The sequence below is a fragment of the Glycine soja genome, chromosome 17 (genome assembly GCF_004193775.1).
Source record: "Glycine soja cultivar W05 chromosome 17, ASM419377v2, whole genome shotgun sequence".
Classification (NCBI taxonomy): domain Eukaryota; kingdom Viridiplantae; phylum Streptophyta; class Magnoliopsida; order Fabales; family Fabaceae; genus Glycine; species Glycine soja.
Window position 1 is genome coordinate 9,285,374 of NC_041018.1, and position 16,182 is coordinate 9,301,555.

The 16,182-nt window shown below is 31.0% G+C and overlaps 2 protein-coding genes across 2 annotated transcripts; one reads left to right on the top strand and one right to left on the bottom strand.

Annotated features, from left to right (window-relative positions):
• Positions 1-834: 834 nt before the first annotated feature.
• LOC114391397 (deSI-like protein At4g17486) lies at positions 835-3,939 on the top strand. The gene is made up of 5 exons (XM_028352400.1): positions 835-976; positions 1,086-1,269; positions 2,157-2,444; positions 3,173-3,253; positions 3,388-3,939. The coding sequence occupies exons 2-5, from the start codon at positions 1,101-1,103 to the stop codon at positions 3,525-3,527; spliced, it is 678 nt and encodes a 225-aa protein (XP_028208201.1). The 5' UTR covers positions 835-976; positions 1,086-1,100; the 3' UTR covers positions 3,528-3,939.
• Positions 3,940-6,535: 2,596 nt separating this feature from the next.
• LOC114392001 (probable receptor-like protein kinase At5g20050) lies at positions 6,536-8,247 on the bottom strand. Its single transcript, XM_028353037.1, has one exon. It carries the CDS (start codon positions 8,063-8,065, stop codon positions 6,719-6,721), a length of 1,347 nt encoding a protein of 448 aa, XP_028208838.1. The 5' UTR covers positions 8,066-8,247; the 3' UTR covers positions 6,536-6,718.
• Positions 8,248-16,182: the final 7,935 nt, after the last annotated feature.

Here is a 16,182-nt window from a genome sequence, read left to right on the forward strand (position 1 = left end):
GATTAATTATTAATAAAATTGATGAATTATCAATAACATGATTAAAAAATCAAAATCGTTTAAATCATACTTACCCATCACAATCAAATCCAAAGAGTACTCATCTTACTTCTAGTTTATTTTAACAGAAAAAAAATTGGTTAATTTTAACGGGAAAAAAAATAGCTTTAATTGGAGTTAGGTTTGAGTGTTATTTTTTTATGAATAAAAAACTTGTAGAATAGGGTTGGGATGGGAGATGCCAATTTCTGTTCCTGAACTTATCCTGCAACATATATATTTTTATTTATTGAATGAACATTAAGGGATTTATTTTTTGAACATTAGGAGCGAATTTGAATTATATTTTAAATTATTTCAATCTAATTTAGTATTCTATATTATAGATATACATGTTAATATTAATAATAAAAAAATTTAATATTTTCATAACACAATGTTATATTTAATTATTTAAAATATATTATAAATATATCATTTATTTTAGTTTTACATGTTTTGACTTTTATAATTTAATATATAAAATCTTGATATTAATATATTCTATCCATAATTTATATTGACTATATATTTTTGTTATATATAGTTAAATCTTGACCGATATAATTTAAATAAGAATAATTTTAACTTCTCTTGTAATATTCTCCTATTTATTCTCTTACTTCTTATATTTTCAGAACATTTAATACTACATTTTCTTTCCAAAATAGTAGTAAGAAATAATAACATGATTCTTTCAAATAATTTTACAAGAGTAAAAGTAAATTCTGTTGAGACCAACTAGTCTTGTGAACAGAAACAAGAGGCTAGTTTAGGGAATGGAATAAAAAGGAGCAAGTGGAGCGGTGGAACTGGAAACAAACGTTGTGGCAAGACGCAACAATAGCGTTAGCAGAAGAGAGCCAAATCCGTCTTTTGACTCATAAGTAACCAACCGCTTCTTTCAATCAACTGAAAGTCTTTATGTTTTCTTAAGGTTACTGTCTGTCTCTGTTTTATATGTGGCATGGGCATGAGATGGATCTGTATTCCATCATGTCCATGGAAGAATAGTTAACTACTTTCCTTTTTTGGTGATTTCTAAGGTTCTAATTTATAATATGGGAGTGGAGGAGAACACCCCTAACTCCATTTCCACCTCACAATGCCACGAAGAACAAAGCAACAACAAAATCAACACGCATGTGCTCTTGAATGTCTACGATCTCACCCCTGTCAATAATTACGTCTACTGGTTTGGATTTGGCATCTTTCACTCTGGCATTGAAGGTCTCTCTCTCTCTCTTTCTCCTTGCTTTAACTTTTTCAACTAGTTTTTATGTGTGCGCTAGATCTGATATTTCTAGAGTTTGTTTTTTCCTTCTTAATTCACGATTTGACTTTTGCTGTAATATTGAATATGTTTTCTTTGAGGGAAAGTATGCAACTTTTCTTTATGAATGAGGAGAGACAAGTATAACCATGGGTTACTGATTAGTAATGTCTGATTCCAAAACTTAGAACCTGCTAAAGAGGACACACAACACCTTACTAGCAAGTAGCTTATCAGATATTGAATTGGAGAGCAAACTTCATAAAGGAAAAATTGTCATGTCAATTCAATGATTGTAAACTAAATCCAAACTTCTTATTTTTAGGAAAAATGTTTGTTGAACAACCTTGAGTTGTCTATAACTGGAGAGAGAAAGGAAGAGAGGAGAGATAAGTGATTGATTTGATTGATGATGTAGTGTGATGGAAAGAGAGAGATAGAGAGAACAAAGCGTTGTTGGTTTAGTGTTTTAAATTTTTTGTTGTCAAAATATAATCACTTAATTTTTAGACTCTTATGTTTTTATGATTTTAAATAGAGAAAACGAGTTAACTGGCTGTCAAATTCTTTTCCGGATAAAGTGATGTAAAGTTGTTAAACTTGTATACACTCTTGATTCAAGCCGCGAGTTTCAGAGCAAATGTAATTTTTGCCCCACATTCACCCCATAGTAATGGTGTTTTACTAGGGCTCAAATGATTTGAAGAAATTAACTCCTTTATGAAATGTTCTCACTTTAGTAACTTATGTTTTTATGAATTTATATATGATTTGGACATTTATGTAGTTTGATCTTATGTAGTACTAATGTCCTTTTTTCTTTGTTTCTTTTATTCTGAAATAGTACATGGTAAGGAGTATGGTTTTGGAGCCCATGACTTCCCAGCTAGTGGAGTTTTTGAAGTGGAGCCAAGGAAATGCCCTGGATTCATATATAGATGTTCCATCTCTTTGGGTCAAACCAATATGAATCCTTCTGAATTTCGTACATTTATTGAAAACATGGCTTCTGAGTATCATGGAGATACCTATCACCTTATAACTAAGAACTGCAATCATTTTACAGACGATCTCTCTTATAGATTGACTGGGAAACAAATCCCAGGTTGGGTGAATCGGCTTGCTAAGCTAGGTAAAAACCGTACAAGGAAATTCTCTTATAAGCTCATCTTTTACACCTTGATGTATCTGTTTAGTTCCATATTTTTCTTCTGTATTCATAATATTAATTATTAACTAGAATACTGGATGGTAGTTGCTTTCTGCTCTGTTTTCATCTCTTTAGTGAGACTCTTCTAACATCAAGTTCTGTCTACCCAACCCGTCAGTTATGAAGTTTAGGGCCATTATAGGACTCAAACTTTTCTGAAAACATATTTAAAATAGACAAGGAGAGAAAAGACTGACTCTTGAAATATTAAGTTATAGGCTCTATTATATTATGTATCACAAAAATAGAACTTTCATAGTATGTAATTCAATCACATAATATTTGAATTGAGTTCAAGTATTGTAAGAAAAAAAAAAAAAGCTGACAATGATATCACGTTTTGTCAATGTTTAAACTTTAAAGTTCACTCCATCATTTTTTTTCAAGTTATGCTTGGCAAAGAAAAATACTTTCTCTGAAAATATCAAACATCAGTTTTTATTGTGTGGATAACATCATTTGGAATGTCATCACGAAAGATTAACATCATTTTGGGTGACGGATCTTATCCAATGCATTGATTGCTCGCTTCCAATTCTGTTCTATACATTTTGTCATATCCTCCCTATTCGTGTGAAATATGCAGGCGTAATTGTCATAAAAATACAATGAGCATAATCCTAAGTTCAGCCTTTTGGTCAAAATTGCAGGTGCTTTGTGCAGCTGTCTACTTCCTGAAAGTCTTCAAGTAACAAGTGTTAAACAGCTACCTGAATACCATGAATGCTCGGGTGTGTATATTCCAAATCCTCTTGTTCTTTGTTTATTCCAAATCAACATGTATTCTGAATGATGCATACTGATTTTCCATCTTGCTAATTTATGCAACCTTTTTGTGTCGTCTTTTTTGGGGACTGTTTTGCAGAAGATGAATTTGTTGAATCTCTTTCACCTGCCACACCCCGTGAGTCAACAGAAATAGATGAGGAGCAAGAAAAGCACCTTCTTTTGCCATCAGATAGAACTGAGGATGTTCATTTCGTTAAAGAGACGCAAGTGAAATAAGCGGTGTCTTTGAGGTGAGAAATAACACAGGCTGTCTTCGCTTTGAATATTTATCCATTTGATTTGCAGTGATTCTTTTTTCTCAAAGTTTTCTCATTCTTCCATGGCTTTCTACATTCTCTTGGGTTTGGGTTCATTCATGGAAACTGAAGAATCCATTGTTTTGTTGTGTATAAAAGGTTCTCAAATGAGGCTAATTTGTTTGTGTAATATTATTTTTATTTTTTTTGAGGGATGGAAAGTGGGGCGAGGTTTGAGGCTCACAAGTATTTGTCATGTAAAATTGTAAATGACATCAGACATCCACGTTTGAAACTGTTTTAAGTTATGAAATATTAGCCAGTTTGTTTGAGGACATGATGTAAAAAACATCTTCCCGTTAGACAATGAGTGTTCAATGTTGTTTGATGAAGTTGATATCCTGCACAACAGTAAAAGAATGAAATGACCTCTGTAAGCATGCTTGGATCAAAAAACTTTTATTCTTTCTAGAAATTTCTGTTATAAGGATAGTGAATAGCAAAGTCCTTCCATGCCATCTTTGGTGGAAAGAGGTGAAAGATGGTTGCAGCATACGAATTGGCGAATGTTCAATATGATACTTAGTATAGCTTATGGATATAATTAAATGAGATATTTTATATTTAGGAACTATATTTGTACTACAATTAGTTGAATATCATTATTTTCACACAAAACTGCTGTAACATTTCTTGCTCCTTTTCGAAACACGTTACTCTTTTTTTCCTGATTGAACATTACATTTTGTGTATTGATGGCTTGTTTTTCAGTAATTACTAATTAGTAGTCTGATCCTATTCCACGTATCATACCGAGAGCTGAAATGAAACTAGGTAGAGATGGTTGCCAAATCTGCGATACTGTTTATAATCAGGTGGAGTATATATTAAATATGATTAAATATGGCACCAGCATTGATTCCTTATCAAGATGGGATCTTTCTTTTGCACTGTTTCCGGTGACAGCTTAAGAAATACTGCCTAGTCCTTACACCACTTATTTTCTGTGGAAACACTTATAGGAAACCAAGTAAAAAAAATAAAATAAATTGAGTTTTTTCACACAAGCTAATTAGCTAAAGTCAATTCACATACTTCAATTTTATAGAAATTCTTTTAATTTAACTTATATCCGAAAGTTAAGGTATATAAATTAATTTTAGTTTATGAAAAAGCTTAATCTATTTTATCTTCTTCTTTTATTATCTTGTAAATATTTATGAAAAGTTTATCTAAACCCTGGGTCAACAAAACCTATTCCTCGGACCTGAATTTCTTTTCCGACGTTGTGACAAATTATTAACCCTTGGAAAGAAAAATGACAGCATAGTTAGTGGTGTGAAATGATCTTATTTGTTCTCTTGTTGAAAACGTCGTCTCCTATTGTCCTATATACCTAAGCCGAAACTTCAGTAGACTTTTGGTGAATAATGCTTGGAGTTGGAGGGCTTTTAGGATCCACGACTCAGTACACACTACACAGTTGGCTGCTTGAAAATACAATCGTTTGGGATCTCTTAGAATTGGGAAGAAAAATTAAATAATGATTTTTTCTATACTTCTTTTACTTGGAAATTACCTACAATTTTTATACCACCGTTTTAAAAAGATACCTTTGGTCCTGGTGAGTCTAAAAACCATACTCTATCTTTTTTGTGTTCAAGATTGCATCATTTTTTTTTTAAAAAAAAAAAAGGCTTCATTGATAGATATCAAAATCAATTTATTTTACCACAAAAAAAAATTATGATTTTTCGCTCATATTATTTTAAAGGAGTTTTATTGATATTATCGAGCTAGTAAATCAATTACGTCGAATTGCTCTAACTCAATTTATAATCTCGAATTTCCAACATTAAACACTCATTGTCCCGAATAGATAATACATCTATACAAAAAAAAAAAAATTATTGATATTTTGTTTCTTAATATGTTCATTATCGTTAGGTGGAGTTTCATTTTAATTCTGATTAATATCTAAAGCCTTAAGCTCGCCCTTTTATTATTAAAGTCAACATAAGATTTCACTTAATAATAATAAAAAATTTAAAAATAAAGAAGCAAAGAATATTAACATTTGTCTTTATCAAGAACAAGTCAGATATTATAAGATTTATTTTGTACTATTGATGTAGAATATTTTTGCAGTATTATCCCATCATATGTCATCAACTATCAAATAAGTTTGCCTTCGAAAAAAAAAACTAACAAATACGTTTGACTACTTAAAAATTTAGATATTTAACTATAGCAATATCGTGACTAAAAGCGCAGAACAACTGACCAAAAAAATATTGGAAACGCGGTAGTTACAGAATTAAAACAAGAATAGTAGTGAAATGATATGCAAATTTCATATACGAGTATAATTTACAAATCTTCAAATATAATATAATACGTAAATTAATTGTGAGGAAATTGTCTTCTTTTTTTTGTTCAAAATTACAAACATCTTAAGGTAAACTTGTTCAACCAGAGATATTCATATCATAGGACTACTTTTCTCGGCTAGAATTTTCTTTCATTCACTAAATTCTCAAACCAAAGGCCGTGTTTAAGGAGGGTGAATCAATTAATTGCAACAAGCTAACAGAAGTTATCTTCTGAAATTCCAAGTGAACGGGTAGTCAGTTTGTCACTATTTCTTTTAAAAGTTTGACAATGTCTGCCATATCCACCCCCCATTTTCTTAATTGATTTGACTGTAATATTTCTCTATTGTATTACCTTTGCAAGAAAAGACTGATTGGTGTGAAAAATTTAAGACAACGTCAGCAATAATTTGGTCAAATAGAACCTCCAAACTCCAAATCAGTTACAAAAAACAATGTCAGGTCTAACTTATGAACATGGCATCTCACATAGCAGGCAATGTTTGCAGAAGGACCCAGAGAACAGTTTTTTTTTTTAATCAACAAATGTTAACATTTGTTAGAATATTAATTTTTGTTAACAGAAGGGATAAATCTGACCAAAAAACAATAATAATAAAAAGAAAGTAGAGTATAAACTATATATAAAATATCCTCGATGGAAGTTTTAGAACTATGTCCCAATTTATACAATTGAAGAAACTAATTAATCAGAAGCAAAAATAGCAAGGGAAAAAATACCCTCGAGCAGATTCAACTGCATTAGGACCTCTAATCCAAAAATTAAGTAGCTAGCTAGCTATCTACCAGATAAAATAGTGTTTGTGGTTCCCAAAGAGTAAGTAGATGTACAATCCACATGGCTGGACACAGATGTCAACAACCTTGCCAAATTTCTATGATCTGCAGGATCTTCATCAACAGCAAGCAAATCAACAAGAATCATTCTTGAACCAGGTGGTTCATCCACCCTCACACGCCCTTCAAGCATGTCAACCACTTGTGCCATGCTAGGCCTCAACCTTGGCTTCTCTTGTATGCACCACAATGCAATATACACCAACCTAGTAACCTCACTCTCCTCAACAACACTCCCACGCTCCACCAACCTACGATCCACAATCTCCATGAATTTCCCTTCCCTCACTTTCTCATTCACAATCTTGGGAAAAAACTCCCACTTTTTCTTGGTCCTGTCCCTCGGATCCTCTACCCTCGACACATTCCTTCTCCCTCCAATGATCTCCAACAGAACCATCCCATAGCTGTAAACATCAGTTTTTTCTGACACCCCTCTTTCCAAAAGCCACTCAGGAGCCAAGTACCCTCTTGTCCCTCTCATTGTTGTCATAACCTGACTCACATCCTTTCCAACAAGCGTTGAGAGACCAAAATCAGCAACAAGAGCCTTGTAATTCTCATCCAAGAGTATATTCTCTGGCTTCACATCAAGATGCAAAACCCTCCTCCTACAATCATGGTGAAGATAAGACAACCCTCTTGCAACATCAATAGCTACCTTTTGCCTCAAGTTCCACGGTAAACACCCTCCTTTACGTGTATGATTTTCCCTTAAGGGAAAAATCCAACAATCCAAGGACCCGTTTGGGATGTACTCATAAACAAGGTACCTAGGTGCTGTTGGAGCGTTACAATAACCAAACATACGTACGAGGTTGACATGATGCACACTTGCAATGGCTGCAACTTCTGATCTGAATTCTTTCTCCCCTCGCTCCTCGCCGTCGATTCGTTTCACCGCAACCGAAGTTCCATCGTTGAGAATGCCTTTGAAGACCGAAGCAGAGGACCCTTTTCCTAAAAGTGCTTGAAAACCATCCGTTGCTTCTTCAAGCTCCTTGAAACGATACTTTGTGGGAACACCAGCAACTTTTCTTAGGAAACTGTACTCTATTCGAAGCTCTCTCCCTTCTGTCTTCAACTGTGACTCCAACAACCTCCTTCTGTGGTTGTAACGGTGCCTTATGAGTGCACAAGAAAAGACAGCGAGGATCACAGCAATAGAAGCGCCACATATGAGGAAGAAGGCACGCGAGAGCTTCAAGGAAACACGAGCGACGATGATGAGGATGATCAGTGCAATCACTGATATTACAGAGATTGTGTTGGCTTTTCTGTCCTCCATCAGTAACTACTTCATTGTTTTGGTTGGGTGTTTTTTTTTTTTGGTGAAGGAGTAAGCGAAAGCCAAAAGGGTCTCTCTTTATGGTTGCAGCTTGGTATTCTGACAAGAGAAGGGCTGAGGAATGAGGATGTTAGTTTAGTTTTTTTTGGTAGTGGATGTTAGTTTAGTTTTGACTGCAGGAAAAAAATGTGTAATTCGTGTTTAAATATTTAATTAGTGTTAGTCATGGGGACCATTTTTCAGGTTGAAAACAGCTAAAAAGCTTAGATGTTGGGTGATTATATTCAAGATAATAAATATCTCATTACTATAAAAATATACCTGATATCTTTTATTTTTTCTTTTTATCACATCGTAAATTTTATTATATTTATATATTTTTTTTTCCTTTTTTTCTCTTTTCCTTGATATCAAATATTGGTCTAACATTTTTCATTTAATTAACACGAACATAAGTCTCAGTTTGAGGGCAAAGACGGGAGAAGAGTAGTGTATGCTCATGGTATTTTTCAGAATTCTTCTGTTCTGTGAAAGGCGGGCTTTGATTTGGTCAATAATTGAGTTCTCCAAATCCAATGACCAACATATGTAGTGACAAGAATGAGTATAAGTTGAACTTTTCATTTGGTCAACAATTAGGTTCCCTGGTAGTGCCGGAGGGTACTTGAGGCGCGTGGGAATTAAATGACAAAGCTTTTTGGTCTTGTTGTTTATCTCTCTTCCACAAAATTTAGGAACAATGCTTCAACGGTTTTTCAGGGCTTAGATTATACTTGAATGCTGGAAAGAGGAAGCCTTCTCTCTCATGTGCGGTGGCCCTTAAGGCATGTGGGAATTCAATGAAAAAACTCTTTTTTTCTCACTCCCTCTCATTTGGGGTGGCAAATTGATCTGTTCATAACGGGACAACAAGACAGGTTGTGAGGCATATTGATAGATTCTACTCGTTACCTTTAACTGCCCGAAAAAATAATATTGATAGATTCACTAAAAGTTAAAAAAAGCAATTCAATTGTAACAAAAAGAAAATGCTTATTTTTGCGGTGATGTTGTTTGAAATGAATGAATGCACTCTTATCTTTGTGTGCGAGTGTGCATTTAGTTACAATTTTGTGACACTTTGAAACATGCTAAAAAGCAATTCCATTGTCACCAGAGTGATATCTTGTTTTTTTTTTAATTATGAAGTAATTTTTGTTGAAAGAAATAATTAATTTTTAGCGAATGTCATGAATATATATATATATATATATATTCTCTTTCTAATACAATTTATTCTATAATTAAAAATCAATCAAATTCAAATCTTAAACTATTCATTAAAAAACACAAATTACTGTCAATATGTGATTTCATAATTGGTAACGGAGTCATATCATATGTAACAAGAAAATAAATTACTATAAATGATTGAATAAGGATAGAAATAATACCAGTTGCCGACTCTTCTCAATACTTCCCCTTTATATCCCTCCCCCCTCTATTTTATGCAATAATGTTTATAGGCTTAAAGTGACGTGAGATTTTTTAAAAATAGTTCTGATTTTAGAAGCAACTAAGACAAGTAAGACCACTTTGTCGCATTAATTAGAGAAAGTGGGTGAACTTTGCAAGGGGTTGGTGCTTGCTGATGGGTTGTAGGACGATGCAACTGGAGAAAAAATACGAAACCAAGGCATTTATTTTACGGAATATTTTTATATTTTCAGAAATATAGCATTCAAATATCATTTTTAGGTATTTTTTAAAAAATGTTTGATTACATTTTAATATTCTTAGGAATGATTTTTAAAATTTAAAATAATTTAAATTAACAAAAAAAAGGAAATCTCATGTGCATTAGTCTATTAGAAAATAAATTTTCACTTTTTCATGAGAATGTCACTATTTCACTCTCTCCTCGGGAATAAAAATGTTGAAAAATAAGAAAAAAAATTATAACATTCACAGAATTCAATAGTATATAAGAATCTCATAAGATTTGTGAAATAAACTTGTAACAAATATGAAAATGGTTCAAATTGTTCTACTTTTCATATCAAAGTTATTGTTTATTTAGGTATTTGGCGGACGGTCATGATTTTGTGGTAGTTATATTCACAATTTTGGGAATCTCCATTAAACAAACGTCTCATCTGATCTTAATTTATGTTATTTTTCAATGTTTTTTGTTATTGCTATTTTATCAAAATGGAGTGCCCCTATCTTGGTTTATAGAAGCAAACAAAAAAATCCAAATTATTGGGCCCACGTTGGCCCAATCTGGTTTAAAGCTAAGAAAAAAAAAGGCAATACGGTCTCAGCTTGATTCATGAGCCCAGTTGGCACTCCAATATTGGCATAATCTTTTGATTTAAGATTGGATGACTTGTGAAGTGCATGCACATGCCTTTAATTGCTTCAACCGTACGTAGATTATTGACTTATAAAATCCATCTTACTTCTCATACTCATATAATTGGATTTCATTTCATTTGTAAATTGTAACCACAGCTAAGCAGCATCTAAATTGCAACCTCGATTAAAACAAAACCTTTTCAGCTCTGAAAGCAAAGGTTGGTACTACTCAAACGTCTTGATCTTGGAGACTTTTAGCAATCCCTATATATAAAGAAAACAACACTTGAATTTGGTTTGTAGTATATAATTGTTTGCAATTCCTTCCTCTGAAAAAATAAAATGCATAGGTCTTCAAGTATCTCAAGAGCGTCCAGTGAGTTCCTGGTTGACGTTACAGTCACATCTTTAGCTTTCCCACCTCTTAAGATGGCAGATTCATCACATGACCTGCCAATTCATCATCACTCTGCAGTGTCCGATGTTACGAAGAAGGAAATGACACTCCTTGTCCATGGTAAGCCACCTGCACAAAAAGCCATTCATCTCATACCTCTTGTCCTCATCTTTTGTGGTTTTATTCTTTGGATTTTCTCTCATCAGTGACGACATGTACTGAAAGGGTGGGGGAAAAAGAGAATTGTGAACAAGTTCAATTCTAGCTCTTATTTCTTAATTAATTCTTATGTTTTCCATTGACAAAAAGTTGTTTATGGATAAGATCGATGACGCTCATGTATGCCACGTATATTTTATACTCAAGGAAGGAAATTTTCATTTGTTTTTCATCAAGATTATATGATCGATTTTAACTATATATATATATATATATATATATATATATATATATATATATATATATATATATATATATATATATATATATATGTATGGTGTGACATATGGTTCATAGATAATTTAGGTATATAGTTTGAAGTTCAATCTCCAAGCTTCTATGCATACAAAACCTTTTGTTGGAAGAGATTAAATAAATCCTAGTATCTATACGAGAATTCACTAAAACAAATTGTCTTATTTAAAAACTTCCCATCCATATGAGAGATAATAAAATGTAAAATATGCGCTTCAATTCATGTGAGAAAATTCGTTAGTTTACTTATGGCTCTGTCTCAAAATTTTGTCTTTCATTTAGATTAGCACTCTTAAAAAGTAAAATCATTCGATATGTATAACTAGCAATCCCAAATGCACCCTGTTTAGCAACCCAACCCAAATATAGTTCCATTAAAACTCTCATAACACCTTTTCACTCTCTTAAAACTTATTGTGTTAATTAAATTTTAGATAGAATTAGAGGTGTTAAAATTGATTGGAGGAAGAGAAAAAATAGATCCGGTCTTGTAGATTCTTTTTATTTTGTTATCTTATCGATTTAAATCCAATTCAATCAAATCTTACATAAAGTAGTTTATATTTGACCTTTTTTAGTTTTTTGTTTTCTTTAGGGAAAAAAATATGATAAATAAATTTTATAGTTCATTTCATTTTTTTTTCATCAAAAGTTTTTGTACAAAGTAATTGTTTGGAAAACCTTTTTTTTTTTAAAAAAAAAAGGGGGATTTGTTAGTAATCGAATGTAAAATGCATTCCAAAATTTATAAATGATGCTTTGCTCGGGACAAAAAAATTGCTCCGAGGTTTGTTAGTTCTGCTCAAATATATAAATGAAATGAGAAAATATAAACATCAGTCTCAGGATTAATTTTAAATAACATATAATTAAATGACAATGTAAAGTTAAATATGGGAGAAAATCAAATCCATGATATTCATATTTGTTGTCCTCACGGTATAATAGTGAGATTTTCTTGTCCCCCTTGCAATGGAAACTGGATAGAAAAAACAATGAGGCTTTGCAAATTTTAGGTCTAGGGATTGAGAAGTAGAGAATGCATGCGGTTCCCTTTGAAACGGACAAGCCAGAGAACAAACAATTTGTGACGGTCTCTTTTGTCTGAATTAGGCACCAATTACAGCTATAATCCACTCGTTTACAAGTGTCTCTTTCTTTTTCGTATTAACACCCTATCCGGTTTGTTTAATTTGACTTATTTTTTTATATATAAATAATTTTATTGGAAAATATTGAAGTCTCACCTCGTTGTCTAAAAATAAAGTCAAACTAGAATATATAAACCAGTAACAACTCTCACCCCTTCTTAAACTAGCTTTTGAGGTTGAGTTAGGAACAAGAGCGTGAGAGAGTGTATTTCAAGTCCCATATTCAAGATTAATAAAAATGGATCACTCACTAATTTGTTATTCAAGCACCAAAAAAAGCTCAAGAAATGATAGGGAGTGAGGGGGTGTATTTCAAGTCTTATGTTCAAGATTAATAAAAATGGGTCATCCACCAATTTGTCATTCACGCACCAAAAATAGCCCAAAAAATAATAGGAAGTAAGGGGGTGTATTTCAAATCTCATGTTCAAGATTAATAAAAATGAGTCATCCATCAATTTATCATTCACCCACCAAAAAATGTCCAAAAAGTGATAAAACATGAGGAGGTGTATTTCAAGTTTCATGATAAGATCGATAAAAATAATAAACTTAAATATGTTTTTACAATTCATGTAATACATTTATTTTATATGCTTTTAGTCTTGATAAAAAAAATTATGATTTTGGTCCGTGTTAAATTTTATTTTATGATTTTAGTTTCGTTTATTATTCATTAATGACGAATCTTCTCATTAATATTTTAATAAAAACTAATAATTAACATTGATCAATAAAATAAAATGACTTTTCAATCTTATCCGAAATTAAAAGAAAATAACTACAGCATAAAATTATTTATAAGTACGATATGATGCTTGTACTCCTGTTCAACCAATTCACGATCATTTACACAGATGGTGTTCTTGACAATAATATCTTAGCAGTATTTATAATTATTTTTAAGACGAGAAGGTTACCATATATTGAAATATTTCAATATATGCTTTTGTTATGCGAGTTTCAATCAGTTTTATAGTGACTCGATGAAGTGGTGATGATGCAAATCATGCAATCAAAATGACTGTTTTTGGTTCTTATAGAGGCAATTATATTAATACGAAATGTATAGTCGTGTTTATTGATTAGTCATTGGTTTGTTATGGTGTGTTTAAAAATTAAGTCACGTGATTAAAATTAAATTCAATTGTTTTAGTTTTGAAACATTAATGGGGCTGGGGTAGACTAGGGGTATCGGTATCTCTTACTAAAGGTCAACGATGATTGGGAGTTGAGAGAGAAGAGAGAGCCAAGTTAAGGAAGAAATGCCAGACTGAATGAAGACTGGGGTTGGGAGAATGACAATAATAGTGGATGAACAAGTTTCTACTTTCTATGTTTGTGTGAATTTGATGTAGCAAATTGAAATGAACCAACGGTGCAAGATTGTTGAAGCAAATTGAAGTGAATCAATCAATGGTTTGAAATTGTTGAGAATTTTTCATAAATTTATATTTCACTATTTAAATTTAATTATGTTTTTTCATATTTTTTTTTAACTTATTGTCATAAAAAATAGTTCTAATAAATTTACAATATTTTATAATATATATTTTTTTGATAAAAAATCATGGAAAGAATATATTTTTAGCATATTTATTATTTCAAAATTAAATTATAAATGAATAGTTATTTTTAAGTAAAATTAAATCTAAAAAAAATATAAAGAGTGAGATTACATTTGAGACGCAATTTAAGTTTTCAATGAGTTTATTATTGTTCAAACTCTTAAATCTAATGTAAAAATATAGGAACTCCGACAAGGGAATTAAAAATTCAAGTATGAGTACTTCGTTAGAGATGTTTTAACTGCATTTCACACACTACCACAATAATTAACCAAATAATTTTCTTTCTCACTTGATCTTTTTTTTTACATCTTTCAATCTATTATTTTTCTTCTCTAAATCTAAATTGAATTTCAATTTTTTTAAAAAAAAATTATTAATAATTAAAAACAACCTAATATCACAATTCAAATTATTCATTTGATTGAGAATAGTTATTATATTAGTTCAAAAATATTTATTTATAGTAGATTTTAATTACATAAAAATGAATAGTTATTTTATACTATTTATAAACTAAATCACTAATTTTATATAAAATATACATTTATAAATTAAAAACTCATAATCGCTTCAAACAAAACCTATGCAAGTCTTTGTCGCGTTATATAATAACCAATTGGTCCCGTGTATTGTTTGACAATGACCGTAGTCTTTCCATTATATAAGTAACTGAAATTATCAATAACAAAATGTGAAATGCTAATTTTAACTTATTGGTTTTGGCACTTAAAATTATAATTTTTAGAGCCTAAATTAATAATTAAATATAATGCAAACGATTTAGATTCTAATTGTATAAATTTGTATTTAAAATTGAAATTACAATTTTAATATATATACGTACTAGATAAGATAATTAGAATTAGGATATGCTCTAGTTTCAATTCCATGTGCCAAAAGTGCCTTATTCTATTTCTTCTTTTTTAGGTCTTTTTTTTTTTTTTTAAACTGCACATATCTTTAACGTACACTTTACTTTTAATAGAAAAGAAGACAGCAACATATATGCTACACATTTAAACATCTATTTTCATATGGTAACCCAAAATTGAATATTGCCTTAGAAATAAATGCATACCAAACATTGTTTGTCCCAATTCCAAGGAACGCGTGCTTCGATCTAGCTAGACCCGTAATATGTTTGGTTTAATCAGCATTAAAATTTATTATATGTACAACTTTTGTTCTTTCCTTATAAATGTGGCCATGAAAAGAAATGGGTTCTTATGTTGGATTCGGGACGAAGAAATGCGTTGGAGATGGAAATGGATTGAAACAGAAACAGTGGTATAAGCAACTTCACGGGTTTGGTTGTCTTGTTTTACAAGTTGGGTTGTTGATTGTGATATAGGCCAACCGCAACATAATAAGCATGGTGATGGTGAGCATAGTAACTGAATTATTTGTGTAAGCAAAGGTGTTAGGTAGGTTTAATACATTATAGTAGTATTTTTTTTAAGTTTTTACGTGGTTGAGTAATATGATATAGTGATATTAGAGAGATAAAAACACACTTTAATTAGATATAATTAGTGGATTATACAACTAATTATATATAATAAATTCTTATTTGATAAAAAAATATATCTTTCTTTTCTAATAGCATATTACTCGATAGCACAAGAAAATCCAAATTATACACACCACACATACGTACTTTTAAAATTGAGAAATAAATTGTGTAAAATAATTATTAAAATGACACGTTGTGTATGAACGTATAGTACATGTACATAGTAAAAGAGTTATTTTTTATTTGAAAATAAAAAAAGTATTAAACCTTAACTATTTATCCTTCTTATGAAATAAATAATGTTAAAAAGAAAATATTCAATTTGTGTGTATTTATTGTCATGATGAAAATCAGTTACCACTTCTAGATGAGATTATTTCATATCAATATATATATATACTCAAAATTATTATCCAAAGTTTACATGATTTTATATATTAGTATTAATCATTAAAAGATTCTATTAAAGATATTAAAGATGATGATTCATGTTTCTTAGGAAAATTAATCATTAATAAATATTTGACAGCAATATTTTGATGATAATGAAAAAATAAAAATAGTTTTATTGACTGGGCATTGTTGTGTGTCTATTGTTTAAAAGGATGGGGAGAAAATATTAGGTGGGATAAGAGGATTGGGAGCTGAAATGTATGGACAGAAAAAGCAGAGAA

Coding starts and splice junctions, on each gene's coding strand:
- LOC114391397 (XM_028352400.1), top strand. CDS start 1,101: ATGGGAGTGGAGGAGAACACCCCTAACTCCATTTCCACCTCACAATGC. Junction 1,270..2,156: donor CTTTCACTCTGGCATTGAAG/GTCTCTCTCTCT, acceptor ATTCTGAAATAG/TACATGGTAAGGAGTATGGT. Junction 2,445..3,172: donor GAATCGGCTTGCTAAGCTAG/GTAAAAACCGTA, acceptor TCAAAATTGCAG/GTGCTTTGTGCAGCTGTCTA.
- LOC114392001 (XM_028353037.1), bottom strand. CDS start 8,065: ATGGAGGACAGAAAAGCCAACACAATCTCTGTAATATCAGTGATTGCA.